This window comes from Gymnoscopelus microlampas (assembly GCF_963454915.1).
Source record: "Gymnoscopelus microlampas genome assembly, chromosome: 15".
NCBI classification, from domain to species: domain Eukaryota; kingdom Metazoa; phylum Chordata; class Actinopteri; order Myctophiformes; family Myctophidae; genus Gymnoscopelus; species Gymnoscopelus microlampas.
Window position 1 is genome coordinate 28,410,691 of NC_139952.1, and position 23,077 is coordinate 28,433,767.

Consider the following 23,077-nt stretch of genomic DNA (forward strand, 5'->3'; position numbering starts at 1 on the left):
GCTGCCGAGCCAATCAAACAAAGCTATTGGAATATAAGCAGGAACACGAAACAGGTATGCCACCTTCGGGTTATCTGGGACAACAGTTAAGCCTATGGACACTCTGTCCAAGGTGGAGAGAGTGTTCAAAGACTTAGAGGTCAAGCATGGGTTCTTCACACAGGGGGACTATGTCAAGGTGAAGAGGTCGCCGAAGGATGGAAGGAGATGTGGAGAAGACAGAGGTATGTATTCCTTGGTTGTTGCTTGACCTCACAAACAATACGAGAAGGGGGAACTTCTTCCTTCAACCGGATGGCACTCAACCAAACCCATCCAGTTCTCAACCCTCTCCTGAGAACAAAGCAGAATGGGTTCCATGAGAAGAGGGCTGCGGCAGGGCAAATCATCACATTGAATCATAGCACCTGATTCGAAGCCGGTGATCATAGAAGGGGTCAAAAACAAGAACCTTCCTGTGGCCCGTCATTGTCTTCAGCAAGGCTTTCGATTACCAGAGAAACCAGTGAAAACAGTGCTGCATCCTACGAACACAACCGCAGGGTCACCACGCCCAGTGCAGTGGTACCACTGACTGATCTGTTGAAACATTTAAAAAGAATAAAGAAATCTTCTGATTTGCCAACCTGCCAGACTCGAGAATATTTTGTCTGACTCTTCAGTCCCCCTCTTTTGACTTTATTTATTTATAAGGCCTTGTGTGGTAAACTTCATTTATATCTATCCTCACTTTTGGAACCAAAGGTTACTGGACATTCAACACGTTCACAAACACACATTAGATATACCAGTCCACGTAAGAGCAGTGAACAAGGAAAGACTGCTTTCATGTATTAGGCCTGCTCCACACAAATGGAACAAACCTCAGGACTCTCTGAAACTGGTGCGATTGGTCTCAACAGAGACATTTAGGGTGCTTCTGGAGGACACAGTGACGCACCTGTTTCATGTAACACTATGTTTATTTGCATCTGTGACATTGTAATGTGATTCAAATGATTGTTATTGTTTCTCATTAGGCCTATATATGCATTTTATATGTTGTTATCAGGGCGTCCTTGAAAAAGAGAGCTTGCTCTCAATGGGCTTCCCTGAATAAATAAAGGAAAAAGAAAGAAATAGATACAAATTGTTATACAGAAAAACTTGTCACCACCATCCTTTTTACATTCTTCCACTGGAGGCAGGGAAAATAAAAATTTGACACATGCTGAAACCACTTCGCTTTCATCAGCCGCGTGGAGGGTGAGCTGCGAGGCCTGTGCTAATTGCATATTTTAATATTCATAGATACAGAATTCCCAATGAGCAAGAAAGAGTCAATTTTACTTTTTATGTGGGGAAACCATGTTAAACACTCACAGCAGAGCAGAGTATTTGACATACGGGTACGTGTCTGGAGGGGTCTTTAATTGCAAAACTGCGACCTCTGGAGTCAGAATACAATTTGACAAGTCACCAATTTCGATGTAACACGAGCCAATGAAAGTCGGTGATGGCAACGCGTCATCATCCAACTGGGAAGTAAAGGCCGCATGTCATATGTGTGTGTTAGTAGCCGGCGGCTGCAGCTAAACTTCTCTGTCACTGTCAGAAAACTGAATATTTTAAAGAAATTTTAAGACAAAGTTACAGAACCTCACAAGTCAAAGCAACAGAAATGCCCAAGAAAGCGAAAGAAGAGGCAGAGTGGGACGGTGACCAAGCCGCCCCAGCAGCAGCAGGTAACGTCAAATAACGGCCACTATGTTAAAAGCTAGGAGAGCTAACTAGCTAATATAGCCGTCATCTGCTGGAATGATGACTAGCAATCTAGTGGTTGAGTTATCCAGATAACAATGACTACCATTGAGAAACAAGCAGCCCAGCAATGCAAATGTATAACGAAAAACCACAGTCTCGCGTTTTGTCTCTTTAATTTGAAAGGGATGCGATGTCATTGTATTCACTTGTCTGGCACAATTTCGTGTGAACACAACAGTGAAATTAGTTTAATATAGTGGTTCTCAAAGTGGATTCCAGGGACTCTCTGGGTTCCTTTTTAGGGGGGTCTAAATTGACCCATTTGGTTCCATTTGTATACTGTCAGAGTTAAGAGGAGAGTTTGATATTTAAAAGTTTGAGAACCATTGGTTTAATAGTTTGTATCTTGTAGCTGACTAGCTGTGAGTCTGTGAATTTATGTTTATATTGGAGCAGTTAGAGCCAGTGATATGTTTTTTAGAGTGAAATAAAGCATAGGCATACACAGGCCACTGTTGTGAGTTTGCTGACATTATCTATAAGGGAGGGTAAGTGCTATAGCCTGATCTTGAGACATTGACTATCATCTTTCTTCCCATGGTGAACCATCTCCCCCATCTGTGAAGCTGTGAAGAAGGGAAAGAAAGATAAAAAGGGCAAAAAGAGCGTAAGTGCACTTACTCCACTCAATGTATACGTTGTTGACTGATTTAAATGTGATACATTTTTGTGACATTTTGCCTGTTCACTGTATGTAATCCAGTTTTTTGAGGAGCTTGCCACAGATGTCAAAGTTGAAAAGGAGGAGGAGGCACCTGTGAAGGACACACAGGGAAAACAGGTAGCCTTCACTTTTAATTGGTAAAATATGCTATAGTATTGTGTATTTTCAACATGACTGTATATCTTTTACACCATAGGCTACTGAAAAAATACTATTGTGCCTTCTTATTGGGTGGTCATTGGGTGTAATTTCACAAAACAAATGTAATGGGACGTTAATAACACAGTCATACCTCCCCAGCCAAATCCCCCTTTTGTCTAGCACAGTGATTCTCAACCTTTTTTATTTCAAGGACCACCAGTTTTATATGCAAATGTAGAGTGACAAGGCTGTGGGCTGATTTGATTTTTGAATATTTAAAAATTTCATTTAAATCTGAGAATGTACAGATGGGCCTAAATATCAATAATTTAGCTGGGACTCCCTAGAACCCCCTCAATGACCTGTGGAGTCCCCACTGGAGTCCCCACTGTTCCAGGTTTCTGTGAAGACAACAATTGTAGCTCAAGTGCACCCTGCCTTGTTAAGTTTGTTTTTAAAATTGTTGTTTTTCTCAGCCTCAAAAAAAGAAGAAAGACCGCCGGAAAGGGAGAGGTGGTGGGGGAGATGACGATGAAGATGCAGACATTATGGAGAAGCTGAAAAAGCTGTCAGTGCAAGCCAGTGATGAAGATGACGAGGATTCTGGTAAACACACTGCAGAACTTTGTGCCCTTTAGAGATGTGACGGTGTCATTATTTTTACTTCTGGTTTTCCCTAGTGAGTTTCTACGCATTTGATTAGAAATTGCACGTCAAGCTTTAGCAACACTATGGCGAACGAGAGGATTTTCAGGTTCATTCAAAGTGCGTGTGTCAGTGGGGATAATCGGACGTCCCTTTTAGCCAAATACCATTTTAAAAGGAGCTTAAAATTTGGAACTTCTCGCTCAAAATGCATTGTCAAAAATGGTCCATGGTGTCTCTGGAATCAATGCACAGTATATCATTACAGGTTAGCACTGGAAAACATGAAACGGCTGACAAATGCAAAAAAATACTGGAGACTGGCTTTCAGGCCATTTAACCACATGAACGTCCCTATTGTGGGGTGAACATTCAGGGGAAATGGCAGATCTATAAGCTCACACACAATAAAAAAAACTAGAGGATCTAGTATAGAACCCTTGGGGACCCTGATCAACTAAGTATATGGTTTAAGTCATCAATTTCTTTTGTAAAATTACAAACGTCAATAACAGCAAGCCTCTCCTTTTTCCCCCACAGCAATTGTCCCCAGTAAAGGTGGCAAGAACAATAAGGTTAGTTAAGAATATTTTTTTATGTGATTGTTTGAAGAGTTTTGCTCTGGTGTTCTGCATGGTAAGCATCTTTGTATCTTCTCAGGGTGGGAACATCTTCGCTGCTCTGGGTCAGAGTGATGAGGAAGGTTCTTTTGATGAAGATGATCGACCACCAAAAATGGTACTGTGCTTTTTTTGTATGTAGTTATACAGTGGAAATGTTTATTGAAGCATGTTCTACCTAGTTGTCTGTTGTCTTGTGCTAAAAATGTAAAATATTTGCAGCCATTGTCCGCCCCACTATTGGGGGCGACAGAACGTTTAGACATTGTTCAGGCCTGCTTTGACTGCAACAATGGTGCGAGTACAGAAAGAGCAGTTGTTGAGTTTTAGTTTGCTTTTGTGTTGGCCTATTTGTAATGTCTTTTTACCCGACTAATTAACAGGTCGGTCAGGAGAATGTATTTTTTTTTCTTTTAGCTATACTATCCTTTGGATATTGGTCTGTACTGTTCTGTTCTTTGCTCTGAGTGTAGATATTTGGAATTTGTAAAGATACGCAAATGAACCAGCTCAGAAGGTTATTTTACTCTCAGATTGATGCTTTAAACAACATCTGTTCTTTGTAAGCTGAGCGGTTCTTTACTGAAAATACTGATTGGTATATCTCTGACTGTACGTGTCTGTGCATCTTTGATACAGGAGGTTGAGAAGGTGTCTAAAGGCAAGAAAAAAGCTAAATCTAAGCCTATGAAGGTGCAGGTGGGTTCTGGACAAGGGTCTGTATCTGTACTATCCATCACCCTCCAATCCATCTTTGTTTATGTCCTGTTTTGCCTTACATTCCTCTTCCTCATTGTTTCCATGTAGTGGGACTTGATGGTGGAAGGCAACATTACACATCATCTTCATTTTTTCACTGACATCAATGTACCCTTTTGTATTTCTCATCTTCAGCCCCGCTCGGATGCGATTAGTTTCCTGAACTTTCTCTCATGTATAATTACTAACACAGGCCATCTGTTGTTTCACAACTATTTGGATGGGATTTGTATCTCGCCAGTCGCCAGTATAACAGAAGTGGGAGTGGCTAGTCTTCGATCATAGATACGGCATCAGATGTCGGTCAAAAACAATTTTGTGAAGAAAATGTCTTTAAATCACACAGGTTTCAATCTTGACAGTGTTAAAGTTATCAGAGTAAAAAAAATGTCCTGATGAAGGTCTGAACAGGCCGAAACGTTGACAAGCAACTTCACCAGTGTGCAGACTCTATTCTTGTTTTATGATACTTTGTTTGTCTTGCACCTGGGCCACGGATGTGCGTGCACTACCTTTTTCAAAGTTATCAGAGTACCCCTGAGCTTGCTAAAACTGAGCTAGGGCGTAATAAACACAGACATGGCTGATCTGGAAATGGTTAAAGGGTCTACACCATGAATTTTAACTTTTTCTTCATTTTTGTGTGTTTTTGGTCTCTCCCACCTCTCTTCTGTTCCAACAAATACCCGACTTCGAGCATGCAGGCTTTCATAGGCTATCTGTGGTTTTTATGTAAATTGGTCTGAAAACAGTCCGTCAGATTTGTTCCCCCACCCTACGTCACGTCTGGGAACAATTCCTCCCGTTTTTCAGTTCTAACCACAAAAAAAAATCAAAAAAAAAATAATAATATTTTTTTTTTCATTTTTTTTTTTTTTTGAATTTGTTCTTATTTTTATTTTTTTACTTTTTCCACACAGAACCAGGACATAACATGCATACAAACTGGCTCAATAGCGCCCCGTGCCAAACAGGACAATGTGGTATTGCAGGTGAAAGTGCTTTATAAGCCAGAGAGAAGTTAGTTGGAATGAGTATATCTGAGGCTTGATTTAGGCTCAAACCTTTTGAAAAACGTTTGAGGGACATAAACAATATGATATCAAATATTATTATTATTTTTTAAATTCATGGTGTAGCTCCTTTAATATCGTTGGGTATGTCTGTACACAAAATTTCCTAACCTCCCCTGGACAAACTCATCCCATCCAAACAGGGATTTTGTTCATCACACTCCGCACCCTTCCTCGGCACGAGAACTCTTCAACTAACACCGTTGCAGCACTAACCCACTGTGGATGCAGTCTGTCCTGAGACTGAGGTGTTTGTCATCTTAGCAAAACAAACTGTTCACACTTACTTATTTTTACATTACATTATCAGTTTGCATCTGACGAAGATGAGGATGAAATGGAGAAGGAAGACGAAAAGAAAGTTGAGGATAAACCCAAGAAGACAGAACCCAAACCAGAACCCAAACCAGAACCCAAACCGTCCAAGGTCCAGACACAGCAGAAGGCAAGTTGAGAACAAGTCCGATGCAGGCACCAGTGATACGGACCACTTTGTACCGCTCAGTGATCGATTTAACCACTTAGACGACCTATACTATATATATTTATATATCCTTCCTACTATAATTCTAGTAGCCTCTGTCTGTAGTGGTGAGTAGGTGAGTAGGTGAAGCTACCCGGTTCTCCTCAGTGGCTGGACCAATTGCTCTGATTTTGCACACAGCCATTGACCATTACCATCTGAACTTAACTGTGAAGCCCGTTTTTCAATTTCATCAAATCTCAGCTTCTTATTAGCGTTTATGTGTCAAACAATGTCGCCTCCCGGGTTGCCAGATCATGTGCACATATCCCCCCACGGATGCGTCGACCGGGTATGGTCTAGTATATTATATATATATGCGCGCACACACAGCTTGTACAGTAGATCTGCTGTTTTCTCCATCCAATTGTGACATGCCCGGAATAGATATGCTATGGCTCATGAGGTTAAAGGAAAGCCATCATGCTGTTGACAACATGTTTTTTTTGTTGATGACTATCATAGTATTTTGTCCATTCTGTGTTCCGACAATTCCTATTATGCATTTGTGTTGAAGCACTGGCCTAACCACGCTCATATATTCTAATGGTTACCATTGCATCCTTCTGATTCATATTATCTTATTTCATGATAACTATTTTGTAGGGTTTTCCCTGAATGTATTCAGATATACTATTTTGTCATAAACACAGTGAACAATGACAATGTCATCGCCACCATGTTAACGGCTAAAAAAAAACCTGGAAGCAAGGCGTGTACTTTTTACATTCATGGATTGTTTGCCAGGAGCATAAGTGGCAGACACTTGAGCACACTTTTTACATCATTTCAGACACAGAACACTGCTCAGTGTCATGGTTGCGAATGGAGAATTAGCACCAAAGCAAATGTTCTGTATAGCAGTAAATGTTTTTAATTTCATACCTTTCCCATGTAGAAGGGAAAACCGGCTCCTCCTCCACGCAGCGAAGATGAGGAGGAGGAAGAGGAGAGTGATGGGGATGACACCATGATGGTATGTTTTCTCCTCGGAAGCTTGGTGCTGATCTTTGCATTTATTGGGGTCTGGTTCTTCTTTTCTTCACATTTTTCAATTTGTGTGGTTCAACCCATCAGTGTGCTGAAGACGTCATAGCAGAGCAGGCCAAGAAGGAGGATGATGACCCATTTGCAAACCTTAGCAAGAAGGAGAAAAAGAAGAAAAAGAAAATGGTAATTGGGGAGTGCTCTGGTTGATGACTGGATATGGCGTTTGACCACGTAATTACAGAATTCTTGGTTAGATTCTAACTGGACACCTGAGTTGCACCTCTTTCCCTCTCTCTCTTCCCTCAGGTTCTTGTCTACACTATCCTATTTAGACTTCAAGATTCCTTCAGATTTGTTTTTAGGACTTACAATATCTAGTTATATGGAATATTAGATCAATACAAGTCTTGCTCTTAAACAAGCAAGTTGTGGATGCATGCCGCACCTGGTTTTGTTGTACCTGTGTCCTTTTTGTGCCCATATATGGACATATCTGTATCTGTCTGCCTTTGCCCCTTTTATGCCCATATATGGAGATCTCTGTATCTGTCTGTGTTCCTGTTATGCTCATGTATGGAGATCCCTGATGCCATCAGTATATACCCATATATGGGCATATTGTTTGGATCAGCGGTTCTGTACAACTGGATGACCATTTATGCCTATATATGGGCATATCGGTGGTTCTGGACATCCGCCTATCTGAACAACTCAACGCCGGGTACAGCACTCCCTCCAGTCCTCGTCACCGATGCGCATGCCGAGTTTGAAGTCTGTCAATCCCATTGATGCGCATAACCATATATGGGCATAGTGGTCGGAATGGCGGTTCTGGACAGACGGATCTCCATATATGCCTGTGTCTTATGGAACACTGCCTAGCTTACTATTTCTGTCTGCTTGCTACTATGGGTCTGACCATGTATTGTGAATAATTACAGATGGAGTATGAGAAGCAGGTTGCCAGTGTGCGTGCCCAGAATGCAATAGAAGGAGACTTCTCTGTGTCCCAGGCTGAGTTGTCCTCCAGACAGGCCATGCTGGAGAATGCCTCTGACATCAAGGTGAGCTGCCATCACAATAAAAACTACTTTTTAAACCACTATTTCTGCATCAAATACCCCCACCAAAAATAGTAAAAACAAGAAACAAAAAATCCTGTTACAAACTACAATCATAATGATTAAGTCCATGCTGATCAGTAGTCGTCCTAGTGTCCACACCAACCGTTGGCATTATGATAATGTCTTCCAAAACATAGCCAAAAATACATTGCGTGCTTCTGTATATTTTTCTGTGAAATGCTGACGTCAAACATGTTTCACTTTCATGTCATTTCACGGATGAATACACGGTAGACATCGGCCATTATCTATCACATCAGAACAATTTATGTTAAAAATTGGCAAAGGCTCCTCTTGTCTGTGTCTTCAAAGCTCTGATGTAACTCTTGACCCCCCCAGCTGGAGAGGTTCAGCATATCAGCTCACGGAAAGGAACTCTTCATCAACGCTGACCTTCTGATCGTGGCGGGCAGACGATATGGCTTGGTTGGACCAAATGGGTAAATTCTCTCATTCAACACACTGTCTAGAATTCCCTTTATTAGAAGGATAAACTCCTTGAGCTGAACCATCTCATTTTCCATCTCATTTTCTCTCACCATCTTATTTTTCCTTCACACAAATGTACAGAAAATACGCTACATAAAACAACAAGGGCTGACCCAAATAGTTTGAATATTTGAAGCTTTGTTTGATGGCACAGGATTAAAACTTTTTTTCTTTTTTGAATATATATATATTTTTTTTATATTTTTAAATGTCTTTTATTTTGAGCACCAGCTTTCGGCCCGCGTGCCTTACCTTGCGCCTCAAGTCAGAGCATGTGAGCAGAGCTGGATGATTTTTAACGTAGCAGGGACTGGGAGCGGGTTTATAAAAAGGTAGGCACGCAGCACTGCAACAGAAGTGCGCAGCGCATGTCCCTAATAAAGATTTCATTCAAATTTCTCCGTAATCCACACAAGTATGCTTATACATACTTTGTAAGTTAAGTTATATCACCAGCCGATCAGAGGATACGATTTGAAACGAAAGTGACGGGGTTTGGCTGAACGAACCAGCTCGTTTTGCGAGTCCCCCCGCGCTCTGGAATCTGGGGAATAATCATTAACCCACAGGATTTAATATTGTCCGTCTTATTAAAAAATACAATGCCTACATAAAGGAAACCTGGATGGCATCTTTTGCAACATTGTAGGCCTAGCTGTCCATCTAGGCCACATATGGGCAACATACGGCCCGGGGGCCGGACCCGGCCCTTTAACCATCTTAATCCGGCCCGCCAAGTCCTCAAAGAAAAACAAAATGACCCCCACCAAGAATGTACATTCTAAAAGGCTGCCGTATGTTAATGTTTTTTAGAAAAAAATATTTAACTAGACTCCAATTAATAATAATTCATATTTACCATTTGAGTACTATAGGCTACCTACCTGCATTTCTCCATCCGTATGTACTCAAATGTTTTATGTTTATAATGTAACAGTCAACCTTGAGTCCATATTTATAACATAATGCAATGTGTTTGATCAGTGACCTATGGAGTGGTGCATATCAGAAAAGATGCTGTATAAATGTATAGGCTCATTTAAAAGTTGATACGGCATTGATGTGGATTGTTTTATGCAAGTCATCTTTTTATTGTAAGGCCAGTGATACAGTATAGCTGTAAAAAAAAATGTAACAGAACAATTTTCAGTTACAACATTATTTAACATTAAGTACCTTATTGTAAAGTAGTCTGGCATGTCTACCAAATCCATGCAGTTTTAACAAGTTTCAATTCAATTGTACAATGTGTGGCCCCTCACTCACTTTATGGAAGTCAGTATGGCCCCCTGGAAAGAAATCTTGCCCACCCCTGATCTAGGCTCATGGGGACGCATTTGTGCCAAAAGAGAAAGTGTATCGGACACGCAGCAAAATGCTTTTTTTCCCTCTTTTTTGCTGCTGAGTGGACGGGTCTGAGCGGAGCAACCGGTGCGCAAATCAAGGTGAGCGACGGAGCGACGGGTAGCGGAAGCAATATGAGCGGATAGCGAGCGTGACAACAGCCCCCTGAAGTGTGGAGCGGCATATCCCCCCCGCTCCACTCTGCTCGCATGCTCTGCCTCAAGTGCAACGTCATACGTTTTATTACCGTATAAAACGCATTACCGGGGGGGTCATTATGAACCCCTCCCCACCGGGCCCCGTCGCCGAAGCTTCGAATGCGGTCGTTTTAAGGCCCAGAAGCTTCGACTATTTTTTTTTTATCGAAGGTCAGCCCTAAAAACAACACATACACTACCACAACTTTAAAATAAATATTTGACCTAATTATCAGTAACAAACGGCTCTGACCCTATTCTCTCCTCTGTCTCTCTCTGTTCTATCAGCAAAGGAAAGACCACATTACTGAAACACATTGCCAACAGAGCACTAAGTATTCCCCCCAACATTGACGTGCTGCTGTGTGAACAAGGTAAGAATTAACTCTACTAGAATGAACTCTTCTTTCTCGTGTTATATCCTCTGTTCACTGTCATCGTGTGTCTCCTCCTGTCAGAGGTGCAGGCGGACGACACCCCTGCCGTCCAGGCGGTGCTGAAAGCAGACACCCGTCGCTTGAAGCTCCTGGAAGAGGAGAGATCACTACAGGCCCTCCTGGAGAAGGGAGAGGACAGTGTGGCAGAGAGACTAGATAAGGTGAGACGCATTGTCACGTTTATTCATTCCACGTTCCCGTGGGCATCAAAAACCTGGAAAGTAGTTTTTCAGACAAGGGGAAATATATTGGAAAAACAATATATATGTTCAATGAGGTTTGGAAATTACAATGGAATAGATTGTCATGGGGGGGATATTCAATTATCAAAATAATATGTACATTATTGTACATACTGTATACTCCATTGGCCATGGAGGTTGCACTGTATGTGTGCTTCAAAGCACATGCCTTATCAGGTGAAATTTAAATGTCCCCTGATTAGGAATGTCTTGGTAATAAATAACCGTTTCATTGTTTTTGTCTGATTACAAGTTTTATTTTTCCTTATTGGGTCATTGGGGTTGATTGGGTGGATTTGACAGATGGGAACTTTTTTGACGGTATTCATTTATTATAAGTCCAACCATATTCGCACAGCCGCCATTTAGCTTTTACGTCACAAATGGGTGGCCACCCTGAATGTGACATAAGAGAAAAATGGTCACTTTGTGAATGAGGGAAATTGCAGAGGTGTGTGTTTTACTCTATTTATCATCACAAGTTCTCTTTGAATCTGGACATGGCCCACTCTGTTGTCTTTTCCAGGTCTATGAGGAGCTGAGGGCCATTGGAGCTGCAGCCGCAGAGGCTAAAGCACGTCGAATCTTGGCTGGTCTCTCTTTCACTCCTGAGATGCAGAACAGAGCCACCAAGAAGTTCTCAGGAGGTTGGAGAATGAGAGTGTCCCTCGCCAGGTACGCTGTCTGTCATACACTGAAATTAAGTCTGTGGTAATGCTGTTAATCACTTATTATAAGCCCTATTTCATACTTCCTTTTTACAACTGTGTCACATATAAGTAGCAAGAATGGCCATTCTACAACATTTTAGAACGTTTTCGAAATGTTACGTTTCGAAAATCTGTTTTTCCTATAGGGACACCAGGTTTAAATGGTTTAATAACTTGTGTTGTTGGCTTATATAACACAGTTCAGACACCTGTTTTCCTTCTCAGGGCTCTGTTCATGGAGCCCACACTCCTGATGCTGGATGAGCCCACCAACCACCTGGACCTGAATGCCGTCATCTGGCTTAACAAGTACAGTGCAGCTTTCTCATTTACTGTAGAGCTACATGACGCCAGTTTATAAAAGCGAATGCTAGAGGCAAGATAATGTTGCGTGCTTTTTTACGCTGTGGCTCTATAGGAGACAGAGCTGTCTAGAAGAGGGTCTGTCTGTGTTTCTATGTGTCTGGGGATAGTCTCGCAAACCACTGGACCAATCAGCACCACATTTCTTGTGCACCCTGTCAGTAGGCCAAGGAATTGTTTGTTTCTTTGTTTTTACCAATTTTGTATATTTTCTTTTAGAAATATTGATCTTTCATTTTAAAATGTAAGTGCAAGACTATCGAATTGGACTATCGAATTCAACCTCGGAATAGATCATCTGACTACTAATCTAAATTGATTAATTTAGACATTGTTGTGGTTATCAAACAATGAATGCCCTAGATTCATATTGTGATTCTGTCATTTAGCATTTTGTTGGAGACCCTTGAGACCATTAGTACACAGTTCGTAGGCGAATAAGGCAATAGTTGTTAATCTGATCCAAAACCTCTGTAAGCAAACTCTTTGCTTACAAACATTTAGTTTGTTTTAGTTTGTTTGGTTATGTGAATAAATGTAAAGAACACAATTTAGTTTGTAATGGCTATGTCATGTCTGAAAAGCCATAAAACATAACTTAATTCTATAAAATAAGTATTTATAAGAAAGACCTGACTTTCGCATAAAAAACGGGATTATTGCCATAATTAGAGTTATGCATGTAAATGCTTCAATCAAATTATTTCCATAACCTCATGATTCACAGAGAAGATGATATTAGTTAGATAATAGTGTGCTTGTAAATGCATTCATTGTTTTTTTTAATCCTCTTAAAGCTACCTTCAAGGCTGGAAGAAGACTCTCCTCATCGTTTCCCACGACCAGAGTTTCCTGGACGATGTTTGTACAGACATCATGCACTTGGACTACCAGAAACTGTTCTATTACAGGGGCAACTACCGTACGTACACATTTACAGCTTCACATACAAAACATGTCGCTGTGTCCTCATGTAAAGAATATGATACCAACACCCCTTAGACTCACATCATTGCTACATTCACCATATAGAAGACGTACAGACAGCGCCGTAGGAAGCCATTCCCAGTTGGGGGGGATATATTTGTACCGGCCCACATGCACGAGCGCCACACATGCACGCGCGCGGCCCAAATACCGGTTCACGGCCCACGCGAGACGAATCCCCCGTCCCCCCCGTCCCCCCCGTCCCTGCGTACAGAGGAATATGACTTAACTCAACCACATTAACCCTGTCATCCCCATTTTGGGCATTTCATAGTAGAGTTCTCAACGGGCCTGAAAATTAAGGGCCGGCCCGTACAGTTATCATAATGTTAGGCCCAAAAACCCGAAAAATATTTTTTAATGGAACCCGAGGCTCGGCCCGGCCCGACTAATTGGCATACATTTTTGGCCTGGCCAGAAAATGTCGGTTTGGGTAGAATTTGAGAACTCTATTTCATACCCAGACAATTAGATCTCTCAAGAAATCAAAATTCAATGTATGAGCTTTAAGGACAGAGAAAACCAGTGCTAACAAACCTACGCCTACTTGATAAAGTTTCTGAATTGTTTCCACCCAGTTTTAGCCCATTCGCTGAATTTAGATTCAGACATAAGAGTAGACGGAGATCTCTGATCTTCTGACAAAGCGAGACTAAATTAATTTCTTTCCTTTCCAAAAGTTACATTTAAGAAGATGTATGTGCAGAAACAGAAGGAGCTTCAGAAGCAGTACGACAAGCAGGAGAAGAAGTTGAAGGACCTGAAGGCTGGTGGCAAGTCGACCAAACAGGCTGTGAGTAGAGCTTTCTTCATTCATGTTACTAGGAGACTAGCCATATCGCGTGGACACACCCAGCTGTTGGTTGTCTCATATTTTCTTGTGGCTAGCACAAGCTAACCATATTGGCTATCATAATGAACCAGTTGGACTGTAATGTTATCCAATGAGGGATGAGGAGAGAAGCGTGTGTCGTTTTCCTATCCGATCGTAGTAACTGCTTCGCCCTTAGTCACTGCATATTGTGCTTAAGTGTCATTCCAAGAGAATAGCACTGGCCGGCTTTCCTCCGTGGTGGAAAATGGTGTTCGGCGCTGGCACTGCCTGGGGGGGGGGGGGTCATTAACGATTCTGTCCCTATCGATACATAACTCGAACGGCGCAGAGTCAGCTCTAGTAGACTTTACAACGTTCGGCACGGTCACTCGCTCACCTGCGGCTTGCTCGGCGGTGCCTTTCGTTGCTCAAGTCCACTGAAGACGGCTCGTTTTTGGACAGTTTTTGGCCTAATTACTTCGTAACTTAATACGTATTAGGGGCTGTAGTCTGTTCTCACCAAGTGGGTGGGGTGGTCCGCTTCGTTGGGGGCGACAAAAACTATGCCTAAAACCTAACCTTAATCCTTATAAAATAATTAGCGATTAGATAAATAAACTACGGCGGGTGAGGGATTCGATACCAAGGCGCTGGGATTGGAAGCCTAATGCTCAACGTTGCACGCCACGGAATCATTTGGTAATGCATGAGTTTGGGAGTTATTTAAAGCGGTCCGCTCATGTGAGACACAGTTTCGCGTGCGTCACAGAAGGGGGCGTTGCCAAGTTTCTACGATCGGGTAGGAATTAGGAAAACGACACACGCAGGAGAGTCCACAAGATGTTTTCAGACTAGTAGCATATTGTTTTTTTTCTCAACAAAATAACTACTGGACATTATAACTAGCTACCTGCTGACAAACAAGCCTTTTGTTATATCTGGTATCCAGGAAAACCCAAAACATAGCAAAATTCAAAATGGACCTACTTGCACGTACTTTAATCTTTTCTGACAGTCATGGCAATTTTTCTCCCAAGATTTGAAGCACATGGAGTTGTCTGTTTTTATAGGCTTTTAACTAGTTTATAACAATGCAGGTAACGACTGATCTCCTCGCACAACCTTTCTTGAAACAGACTCATTAGGAATGCACATTCAAGGGGCACGGTGGCGCAGTCGGTAGCGCTGTCGCCTCACAGCTAGAAGGTCCTGGGTTCGATTCCCGCCAGGGACGCTGTGGGCGTGTCTTCTCCTCCGCGTCATCAGCGCCCATACCCAGGGTAGGGTTGGCGAAAGGGCCTACTCTGTGTGGAGTTTGCATGTCTCCAAGGGTAGTTAATACCCTCACAAAAACATGTAGTAATCCTGGTCGCTATACCGCCTTCCCCATGACAGCCGGGGCGCCTGATGGAGGGGAAGGGAACTGGTTGGAATAACGTGTTCCTTCCACGCGCTACGTCCAACCAGGAAAACTCCCCCCTGTCAGGTGACAAGAAGGTCAGTTGGCTCTCATGCACTGAAGGAAGCATGAGCTCGGCCCTGGCCTCCCTGGCTGTGGGGGACTGGTGTAGCGCTGGTTTAGGGCTGGTGTAGCGCCCAGGATCACTTAGGAAATTGGCACCGGGTGAAAAAAATGGGTTACAAAAATCGCGGGATAAAAATTATAAGTAAAAAAAAAAAAGGAATGCACATTCCTAATGAGATATTTGTGAGATTTTGATGACACTTTGGTTGCAGTATAATTTTTATAAAAGACATTTTGAAGAAGTTTGAAAAGAAATTAAAACACTGCTGAGTATTGCTACTCAGCAGTGTTTGAATTTCGTGAATGGTCATTTCTTATCACCAAAAGTAAAAATTGAAATGTCAGTTTTTGATTTTTAAAATAAAGTACAGGGTATCTCAGAAATTTGGCATATGAGAAAATAAACCTGAATAGTGAGCTACTTGGTTTGATACTCAAATCACTGATCTGTTTCAACAGAGAGGTGTTCTAATGAAACGCATCATCTCCACTGATTAGTTTTGATTGCTAGACAGACTATTCTCATGTGATCCCCCTCCTTCCCCAGTCACTATGTAAAACAACCCCATTGCTTTTACATTTTTTTATAGGCTAGGTTATGTACCCCATTGATATGCAGCTATGTCCATTCATGTTAATTTGCACTGCGCCACTCCCTTCTGATTCATAGGGTTTCTCTTTCAAAGCACCAAGCCTGAGTGTGATTGTTTTTTGAGTGCAAGAAACTAGGATACCAGGTAAACAATGAACCTGGCATCTGTCATTATCATATGAATGGAATAGAATGCATTTCATCATGTCCGAGCCATTCAAAAAAAGTAGGTAAAGCACTGATGTCATGTGGTCAGGTTTCACATACTGAAACTGACATCATATGCATGGAATGAATTTCATTATCATGGCTGAATATCCCACAACAATAGTACAAGGAACATGGACAGTAGTTACAACACTTGCGTACCTGTTCAGGTGAATGAGGGAAGTGAATTGTCTTGTCATGGTGCCATGTTGGTTCTCTCTCTCCCTCTCTCTCCTCTTAAATAATGATAATTGAAATGCTGTACATTGTTCTGTTCATATTCAATACAAGGAGAATTTTCGTTTGTATAACAACTTTTCACTGAATGAAGAATCCAACTAAATAAAAGAATGGTTGAATTCAAGAAAATCGGAGGCTAACATACAAACTATATTAAAACATCTGGCAAATAACAGATTTTGACGCTTCTAGTGTAGATACTGAGGATTTTTCTATATGGTTTGAAACGCTCACTGTTATTATTGTGAGATTGAAACTGTCTCATACAGTCTGTGCAACACTCAACGCCATTTTGTTCTGTTATTTTGCCCTTAGGAGAAGCAGACAAAGGACGCACTCACCAGAAAACAGGCCAAAGGCAAAAAGAAAGGAGTTATGGAGGAGGAGAGCCAGGAGAGCCAGGAGCTCCTGAAGAGACCCAAAGAATACACCGTCAAGTTCACCTTCCCTGATCCACCTCCGCTCTCTCCCCCCATCTTGGGACTACATTGTAAGCGCTTTCTGAAATCAGTTTTTCTCCTTTGTGTCGATCAATCAAATCAATCACATATGCATCAGGACCTTTTTGTAAGACTTTGTGTGTGTGGGTATGCGCGCATACATCAACTCTATGCTTATCCCTAATACAGGTGTTGACTTCGGCTATGAGGGACAAAAGCCCCTTTTTAAGAATGTGGACTTTGGAATTGACATGGAGTCCAGGAGTAAGTATATCACTTTCATTTGAGCCATTAAAGCGCAATTTAGCCCATTTCTAAGGACGTGAAAATCGGATAAAATAACTTTGAGATGTCACATTTTTACATGTCCTCCTCACAATAGAATGATAGGATTCAGATAAAATATTGGCAAAGTTTCCCTTTAACCACATTAACAAATGTTTTGTTATTTGTCATATAAGAACATTTCAGATGTGGCTTGTCTCACCCCTAACTTTTTATTCTCTGCCACATGATCCCATCCACAGTTTGCATAGTTGGACCCAATGGCGTTGGAAAAAGTACCCTATTACTGCTGCTCACTGGAAAACTTAACCCAGTAAGTGTGTAGAAATTCCCAAAGTTTTTGTTTTGCCTCTATGTACTTTTTTTTTGTCACTTGAAGTTTTATTCACTTTTTTGTTACATACATACAAACAGACCACATAAAAAAGTCAAGAAAACCAAAAAGAGAAAAAAAAAAAGAACAAAGCAAAAACAGTTCAATTTGGAATCACATGTCCATTCCATTTGTTTCCTGAAGTCTCAAGCAGTGCGTTCTCTATGACATATATTTACTCTATTAGCTCTTCCCATTGACCCTGAGTTGGAGGTTCTACCTCACCCCATTTCCTCGTGATGGCTTTCTTCCCTGCTGCCAATAAAATTTTGACAAAATATCTGTCCTCCGTTTGGATCTCCCCCCCACTAAGTTACATAAATACAATACTTTACACTCCATTGGTACATCATATCCCAATATCTATTGGATTGTTGATGTATCATTTTCCAAAAATCCTCTATTTTGTGACATTTCCAAACACGCACCATGTGCATGGTCCATATTTTCCTCTCCACACTCTCTCCAACATTGTATCTGCTTGTGTAACTGTTTACTCTTAATTTTTGGCGTTTATAAAGAACCTGGTCAGATTTTTCCAAGAGAAATCCCTCCATATCCGTGAATTGGTGGATGATTGGTGCATTTCGATGTACATTCTTGCGAGTAAACTGAACTCATATCATCTTTCAGGGCAAAGGTGAAATGAGGAAGAATCATCGGCTGGTGAGTTAAACCTTTCCTGATTTGAGAAAAATGGTATTCCTAAAATACCCTTTAATATATAAATTGATAATTGTCTTTGCACTTTTTCACTGACTCTGTTGTATGGCCAGGTAATGTTAGGTAGTGTACCATTATTTTAGGTGGTTTAGCATTGAAACCACCTAACATTGATTTATCAGACTAGAGCAATGCCTGGTTCAGGGCATGGTCACCGTTCAGCACGTGTGCCAGTTGGGAGAGGACTGATTCTGGAGAACCGCTCATCCAATCAACTTTACATTCATTTTATATCCCATGGGACTGAAATAAAGATTATTATATATTGGTATGAGGACAAATATGTTACCTGTAGGTTTAATTCAGTGAAATACTGTATCAGTGATAGGCCGGTCTGCCTTTTGTTTTTCTAATATCTAATCTTTTAATATATACTGTATACGTGTTCATTCCAAATTGAACAGAGGTATACCCACTGTATATTGGTAAATGTCCGTGTGCCCTACCCCTGTAGAAAGTGGGCTTCTTCAACCAGCAGTATGCAGACCAGTTGAACATGGATGAAGCACCCACCGAGTATCTTCAGAGGAACTTCAACCTGCCCTATCAGGACAGCAGGAAGTGCCTGGGTCGCTTTGGCCTGGAGAGCCACGCACACACCATTCAGATATCCAAACTCTCAGGTAAGAACAAAGGAAAGATGATTATGAATTTCACGCCTTTGAATTGGTGTTTGGCCATCTTGGTAACATCTCAATTTCTTCAACAGGAGGACAGAAGGCGCGCGTAGTATTTGCTGAGCTTGCTTGCCGCCAACCTGATGTACTGATCTTGGTAAGTGCAGCTTATACGCCTTCGGTGAAATATTTGATGAATCAACTAAATTAATTGCATTCGATTTTAGCAGTCAAATAACAGGCTTAGTAATGTATCAGGTAATAATTCGAATATGTACTATTTACAACGTAACCATGTAAACCCTCTATGCTTAGTAAACTTGACCGGGGACAACTTGTGCTGACCATCATTTCAGATCTTGATTAATGTACCAAAATTAACTTGCCTTCATTTTATGGTCTAAATGGATGAATTGAGTCATTAGTTGCAGCCCTAGAATGATTGACAGATTTTCTTGCTTCATCTATCAGGATGAACCCACTAACAACCTGGATATTGAGTCGATTGATGCCTTATCAGAAGCCATCAATGAGTACAAAGGGGGTATGTACAGTTATTTAACAATAATATACACAATATGAACATGACAGTAAGGCTATATACTTAAATGATTTACTGCTTGGACGATAAGTAATTTTATGTTGATGGTCTCCACCCTTCTACAGCTGTTATCATTGTGAGTCACGATGCCAGGCTTATCACTGAGACTCAGTGTCAAATGTATGTGGTCGAGGACCAGGCGGTCAATCAGATTGATGGCGACTTTGAGGACTACAAGCGGGAGGTGTTGGAGGCGCTAGGAGAAACCCTTGTCCACAAGGTCAAGGACAAGGAGTGACCTCAGAGAGAGGGCCTATATCAAAACCCAATGCAACCTGTCACACAAAAGCAAGGCCATGCATCGTCTCAGTGCTGGTGTTCTCTTGGACTATGTGCTTCCTACTTGCTATCTGGATGGGTAATGGCATGTACGGCTAAGCTACTGTGGAATGACATTGTGTAATGGAATTGAATGAGGAAACTAGTTAGTCACCATAAAACCTACTGAGAGGAAATGGCATACATTAACAGCGACTCTCCATATATATGTAGAAATAATGCTTGAATTAACATGGACTACCCATAACAATATCTGGATAAATGGTCTATGATCAAGTCCTGCAAAAGCCAAAACAATAAAAAATAAAGATTTTTTCATCATATTGCTGTTTATTGTAAATTATTTTGGAATACAGAACAGGTAAAGTATGTGGGAGAAACAGCTGGAAAATCACTTTCACACCATTTAAACTGGTACGGTGCCTAACTATACAGTAACATCAATATGAAGAATGTTATTTTTTAAGATAAGCCTTGTACATCTTCTTTACTTTGACCAGTTCAGTCTCTTCTGGCTCGATGGTGCCATACCATTTATACCAGGGTTCACCAGAGTTAAGGCATGGGGGAGGTGGTGTGGACCCCACAGCATGGTGGTTACTGGAGTAGTCTTCTGTGAATTCCACATTGGGAATCTCAAAGGGCAGAAAGCCTTGAAGAGACATTAAAGGCTATCAATCGAGGTAGTAAAAACAATGCAGCAGCCAACATACACCACTGTTAAGATATACGTATACCAAGATAATACAAAGACCTGAGCATGACAAAATAAACAGGCCTGCATAGTGAATCCATGCTTGCACTGTGTGTAATACGACATACCATGGTCTCGTGCTTTGTTAACCTCCACATTTAGTCTCTTCTGTTGTTGCATACACACACCTAGAGAAAGGAAGATGAATAAAATGTTTGATTGTTCTGCATCAATCCTTGCTCTCATAGCATTTAATATTTGTGCTAAAATTTATTTAAAAAGTTGGCATACCTGTTTGAGTAGGGTCATACACCATCCCAGTGTATGGACTTATGAACTGCTCCAACAGCTTAACATTCTGTGGGATGAGGAATATGTTTGGTTGAATATATTTTGGTTGGCCTAATATTTTAACGGGAAGGAAAGCCATAAAGTGTACACAGACTCATTGCACCGTGATTTCCTCTTGTTCATATAACATTGACCTAAGACCTATTTTCAAAAATAGTTTTGGGGGAATTTTGGAAATTACATAGGGACGCTCCTGGTTAAAAACAATTGTGACACCAAAAGAACATGGATTGCAATAATTGGGACAGACCTGATGGTGGAGGATGATGTTTGGATCCCTGCAAATTGGACAAGCGTTCCCGCAGATTCTGCCTCCTCTCTAAACAAGATGACAGAAGAATTCATGACTCAAAGTCATGTTCAGTCGATATAAAATATACAATATATGTTGAATCAAAACAATGTATTCTTACAATGCACTTCTTGCGTGTCTTCTGCGGGGGGATACCTCCTTTGTGGTTTCTCCTATAGCCCGTCCACACCGGACTGGTTCCATAGCGCTCAATGTATTCTGCGTAACAGAATGGGGGTCATTGGTAAGGCAACAAGATAATTGATTTAAGAAACTTGATCTGTGACATGCTCATACATGAATGTGCAGTGAAATGGTGGGGAATGGTGTTGAAGACTCAAGATCTCCATATATGGGCAAAAAGGGACACAGGCAGATACAGAGATCTCCATATATAAGCATATATATACTGATGACATCAGGGATCTCTATATGGGCAATTGGGCATGAAAGGGACGAGGACTGACAGATACAGAGATCCCCATATGAAGGCGTAAAAGGGACACAGGCAAATACAAATATTCATATATGGGCATATAGGTGACATCAGGGATCTTCATATATGGGCATGAAAGGGACATGGACAGACAGATACAGATATCTCCATATATGGGCATAAAAGGAACACAGAAACGTGGGTTTATTCTTTTCCTTGCCTATACCTTCGCTCTCCAGGTAGTCCCAGGGTCTGTCTTTGTAGCGGACCACAACCTCAGCATCTCCATCCTCCTTGGCTGCTGCTGTACAGAGTGAGTGGCTTGGCAGCACAAATGGAGCTCCAGTCCTGGTCCATAATAATCTGACGGGTAGCTTCTGTAGACGGGACTGACAGGAAAGACATCAAGTCAATACAACTTGATTTACCAGATTTTCTTCGTAGTGCTACGTGTATAAATAAGCATTTGTTATTTTCATCAAAAGCTTTCCCCACAATAACAGAAACGACATTAGGCCCTATACTAATATTATAGGGACTCCGGTTACCCATATGGGGTTTAAGTGGTTAAACACATTCATTCATCATTGTATTTGTTCATGTTTAGAATAATAACCTACGTTGGGATTGCTGAATAAATGGAATGTTTTTGTGTTCTAATCTTGTACAAATAAAGTCACTAGCACAAAGATAAACACACGAACAAAAGCAGAAGACAAGTTTAAGTAACAAAACGGATGATCTCGATACCTCGTTATGCTGAACCGAGTGTAAAATCAGAGGAGATATTCGAGATAAAATCCTCCCGATGCCTCGTATGGACGCCGCCATCTTTTCTGTGACGTGAGTGAGGGGTTGAAGGTGAAACCCCGAAACAATAACATAAGTACTTCGTCGTTCTATGGTGTCGTAACATTGCGTCACCAAGAGGCTTTCGGTGTCCCTAAGATAATAATATATATTTTTTTAAATAAAGTGTCCTTAAAATAGCAGATCTACAAGCTCACAGCGCGTCTCATCGCGACGTGTTGTGATCTTGACTTGTAGGTCTGCTATTTCCCCCCGCATGATACTGCTGTGTTTGATTAATTGAATACTTTATTAGCAGTGTGAAAAAAAAAAAACACAGGAAAGTACAGTTCAATACAAGGTCTGCTAAGAGGATTTTAAACCCAAGAGAGCCTATGGATTGTTTCCATTGGGGTCCTTTGTACTCATTTAATTGAAACAAACAAATTGTACCATAAGCGTTGCAAATAAATAAATATACGGTTTCTGTTTTGACTAACTCATATTAATGGCATGGTTATGGCAAATTATGTTTGGTTCGCATTTTCTTATACAAATTGAAGTCACGTTATGGTGTTATAATAATTGTATTGTTTTTATTTCTGTGTACCTGTCTTTCCATGTTAAGTTGTTTTTAGAATGTTGTATAACATTTTAGTATGTTTTAGGACCAATAGTATGCAATAACATTTCAACTCAATTCGCTAA

General features: G+C 41.1%; 2 protein-coding genes across 2 annotated transcripts; one reads left to right on the plus strand and one right to left on the minus strand.

Moving 5' to 3' along the window:
* The first annotated feature begins 1,512 nt into the window (after positions 1 to 1,512).
* On the plus strand, positions 1,513 to 20,130 carry abcf1 (ATP-binding cassette, sub-family F (GCN20), member 1). The gene is made up of 26 exons (XM_084081169.1): positions 1,513 to 1,724; positions 2,370 to 2,410; positions 2,507 to 2,584; positions 3,085 to 3,214; positions 3,794 to 3,828; positions 3,914 to 3,991; positions 4,513 to 4,572; positions 6,016 to 6,150; positions 7,127 to 7,204; positions 7,306 to 7,401; positions 8,160 to 8,282; positions 8,682 to 8,782; positions 10,661 to 10,746; positions 10,831 to 10,970; positions 11,578 to 11,726; positions 11,987 to 12,070; positions 12,922 to 13,046; positions 13,792 to 13,904; positions 16,805 to 16,979; positions 17,119 to 17,193; positions 17,457 to 17,527; positions 18,221 to 18,253; positions 18,765 to 18,933; positions 19,020 to 19,084; positions 19,399 to 19,471; positions 19,594 to 20,130. Exons 1-26 carry the CDS (start codon positions 1,661 to 1,663, stop codon positions 19,764 to 19,766), a joined length of 2,550 nt encoding a protein of 849 aa, XP_083937295.1. The 5' UTR covers positions 1,513 to 1,660; the 3' UTR covers positions 19,767 to 20,130.
* mrps18b (mitochondrial ribosomal protein S18B) lies at positions 20,124 to 22,641 on the minus strand. Its single transcript, XM_084081170.1, has 7 exons — positions 22,331 to 22,641; positions 21,807 to 21,969; positions 21,266 to 21,363; positions 21,103 to 21,171; positions 20,793 to 20,859; positions 20,630 to 20,689; positions 20,124 to 20,459 (listed from the first exon to the last, which is right to left on the minus strand). The coding sequence occupies exons 1-7, from the start codon at positions 22,409 to 22,411 to the stop codon at positions 20,263 to 20,265; spliced, it is 735 nt and encodes a 244-aa protein (XP_083937296.1). The 5' UTR covers positions 22,412 to 22,641; the 3' UTR covers positions 20,124 to 20,262.
* Positions 22,642 to 23,077: the final 436 nt, after the last annotated feature.

Coding starts and splice junctions, on each gene's coding strand:
- abcf1 (XM_084081169.1), top strand. CDS start 1,661: ATGCCCAAGAAAGCGAAAGAAGAGGCAGAGTGGGACGGTGACCAAGCC. Junction 8,783..10,660: donor GGCTTGGTTGGACCAAATGG/GTAAATTCTCTC, acceptor CTGTTCTATCAG/CAAAGGAAAGACCACATTAC. Junction 16,980..17,118: donor CCCCATCTTGGGACTACATT/GTAAGCGCTTTC, acceptor TCCCTAATACAG/GTGTTGACTTCGGCTATGAG.
- mrps18b (XM_084081170.1), bottom strand. CDS start 22,411: ATGGCGGCGTCCATACGAGGCATCGGGAGGATTTTATCTCGAATATCT. Junction 20,860..21,102: donor ACATCATCCTCCACCATCAG/GTCTGTCCCAAT, acceptor CTCATCCCACAG/AATGTTAAGCTGTTGGAGCA. Junction 20,460..20,629: donor TAACAAAGCACGAGACCATG/GTATGTCGTATT, acceptor TGTCTCTTCAAG/GCTTTCTGCCCTTTGAGATT.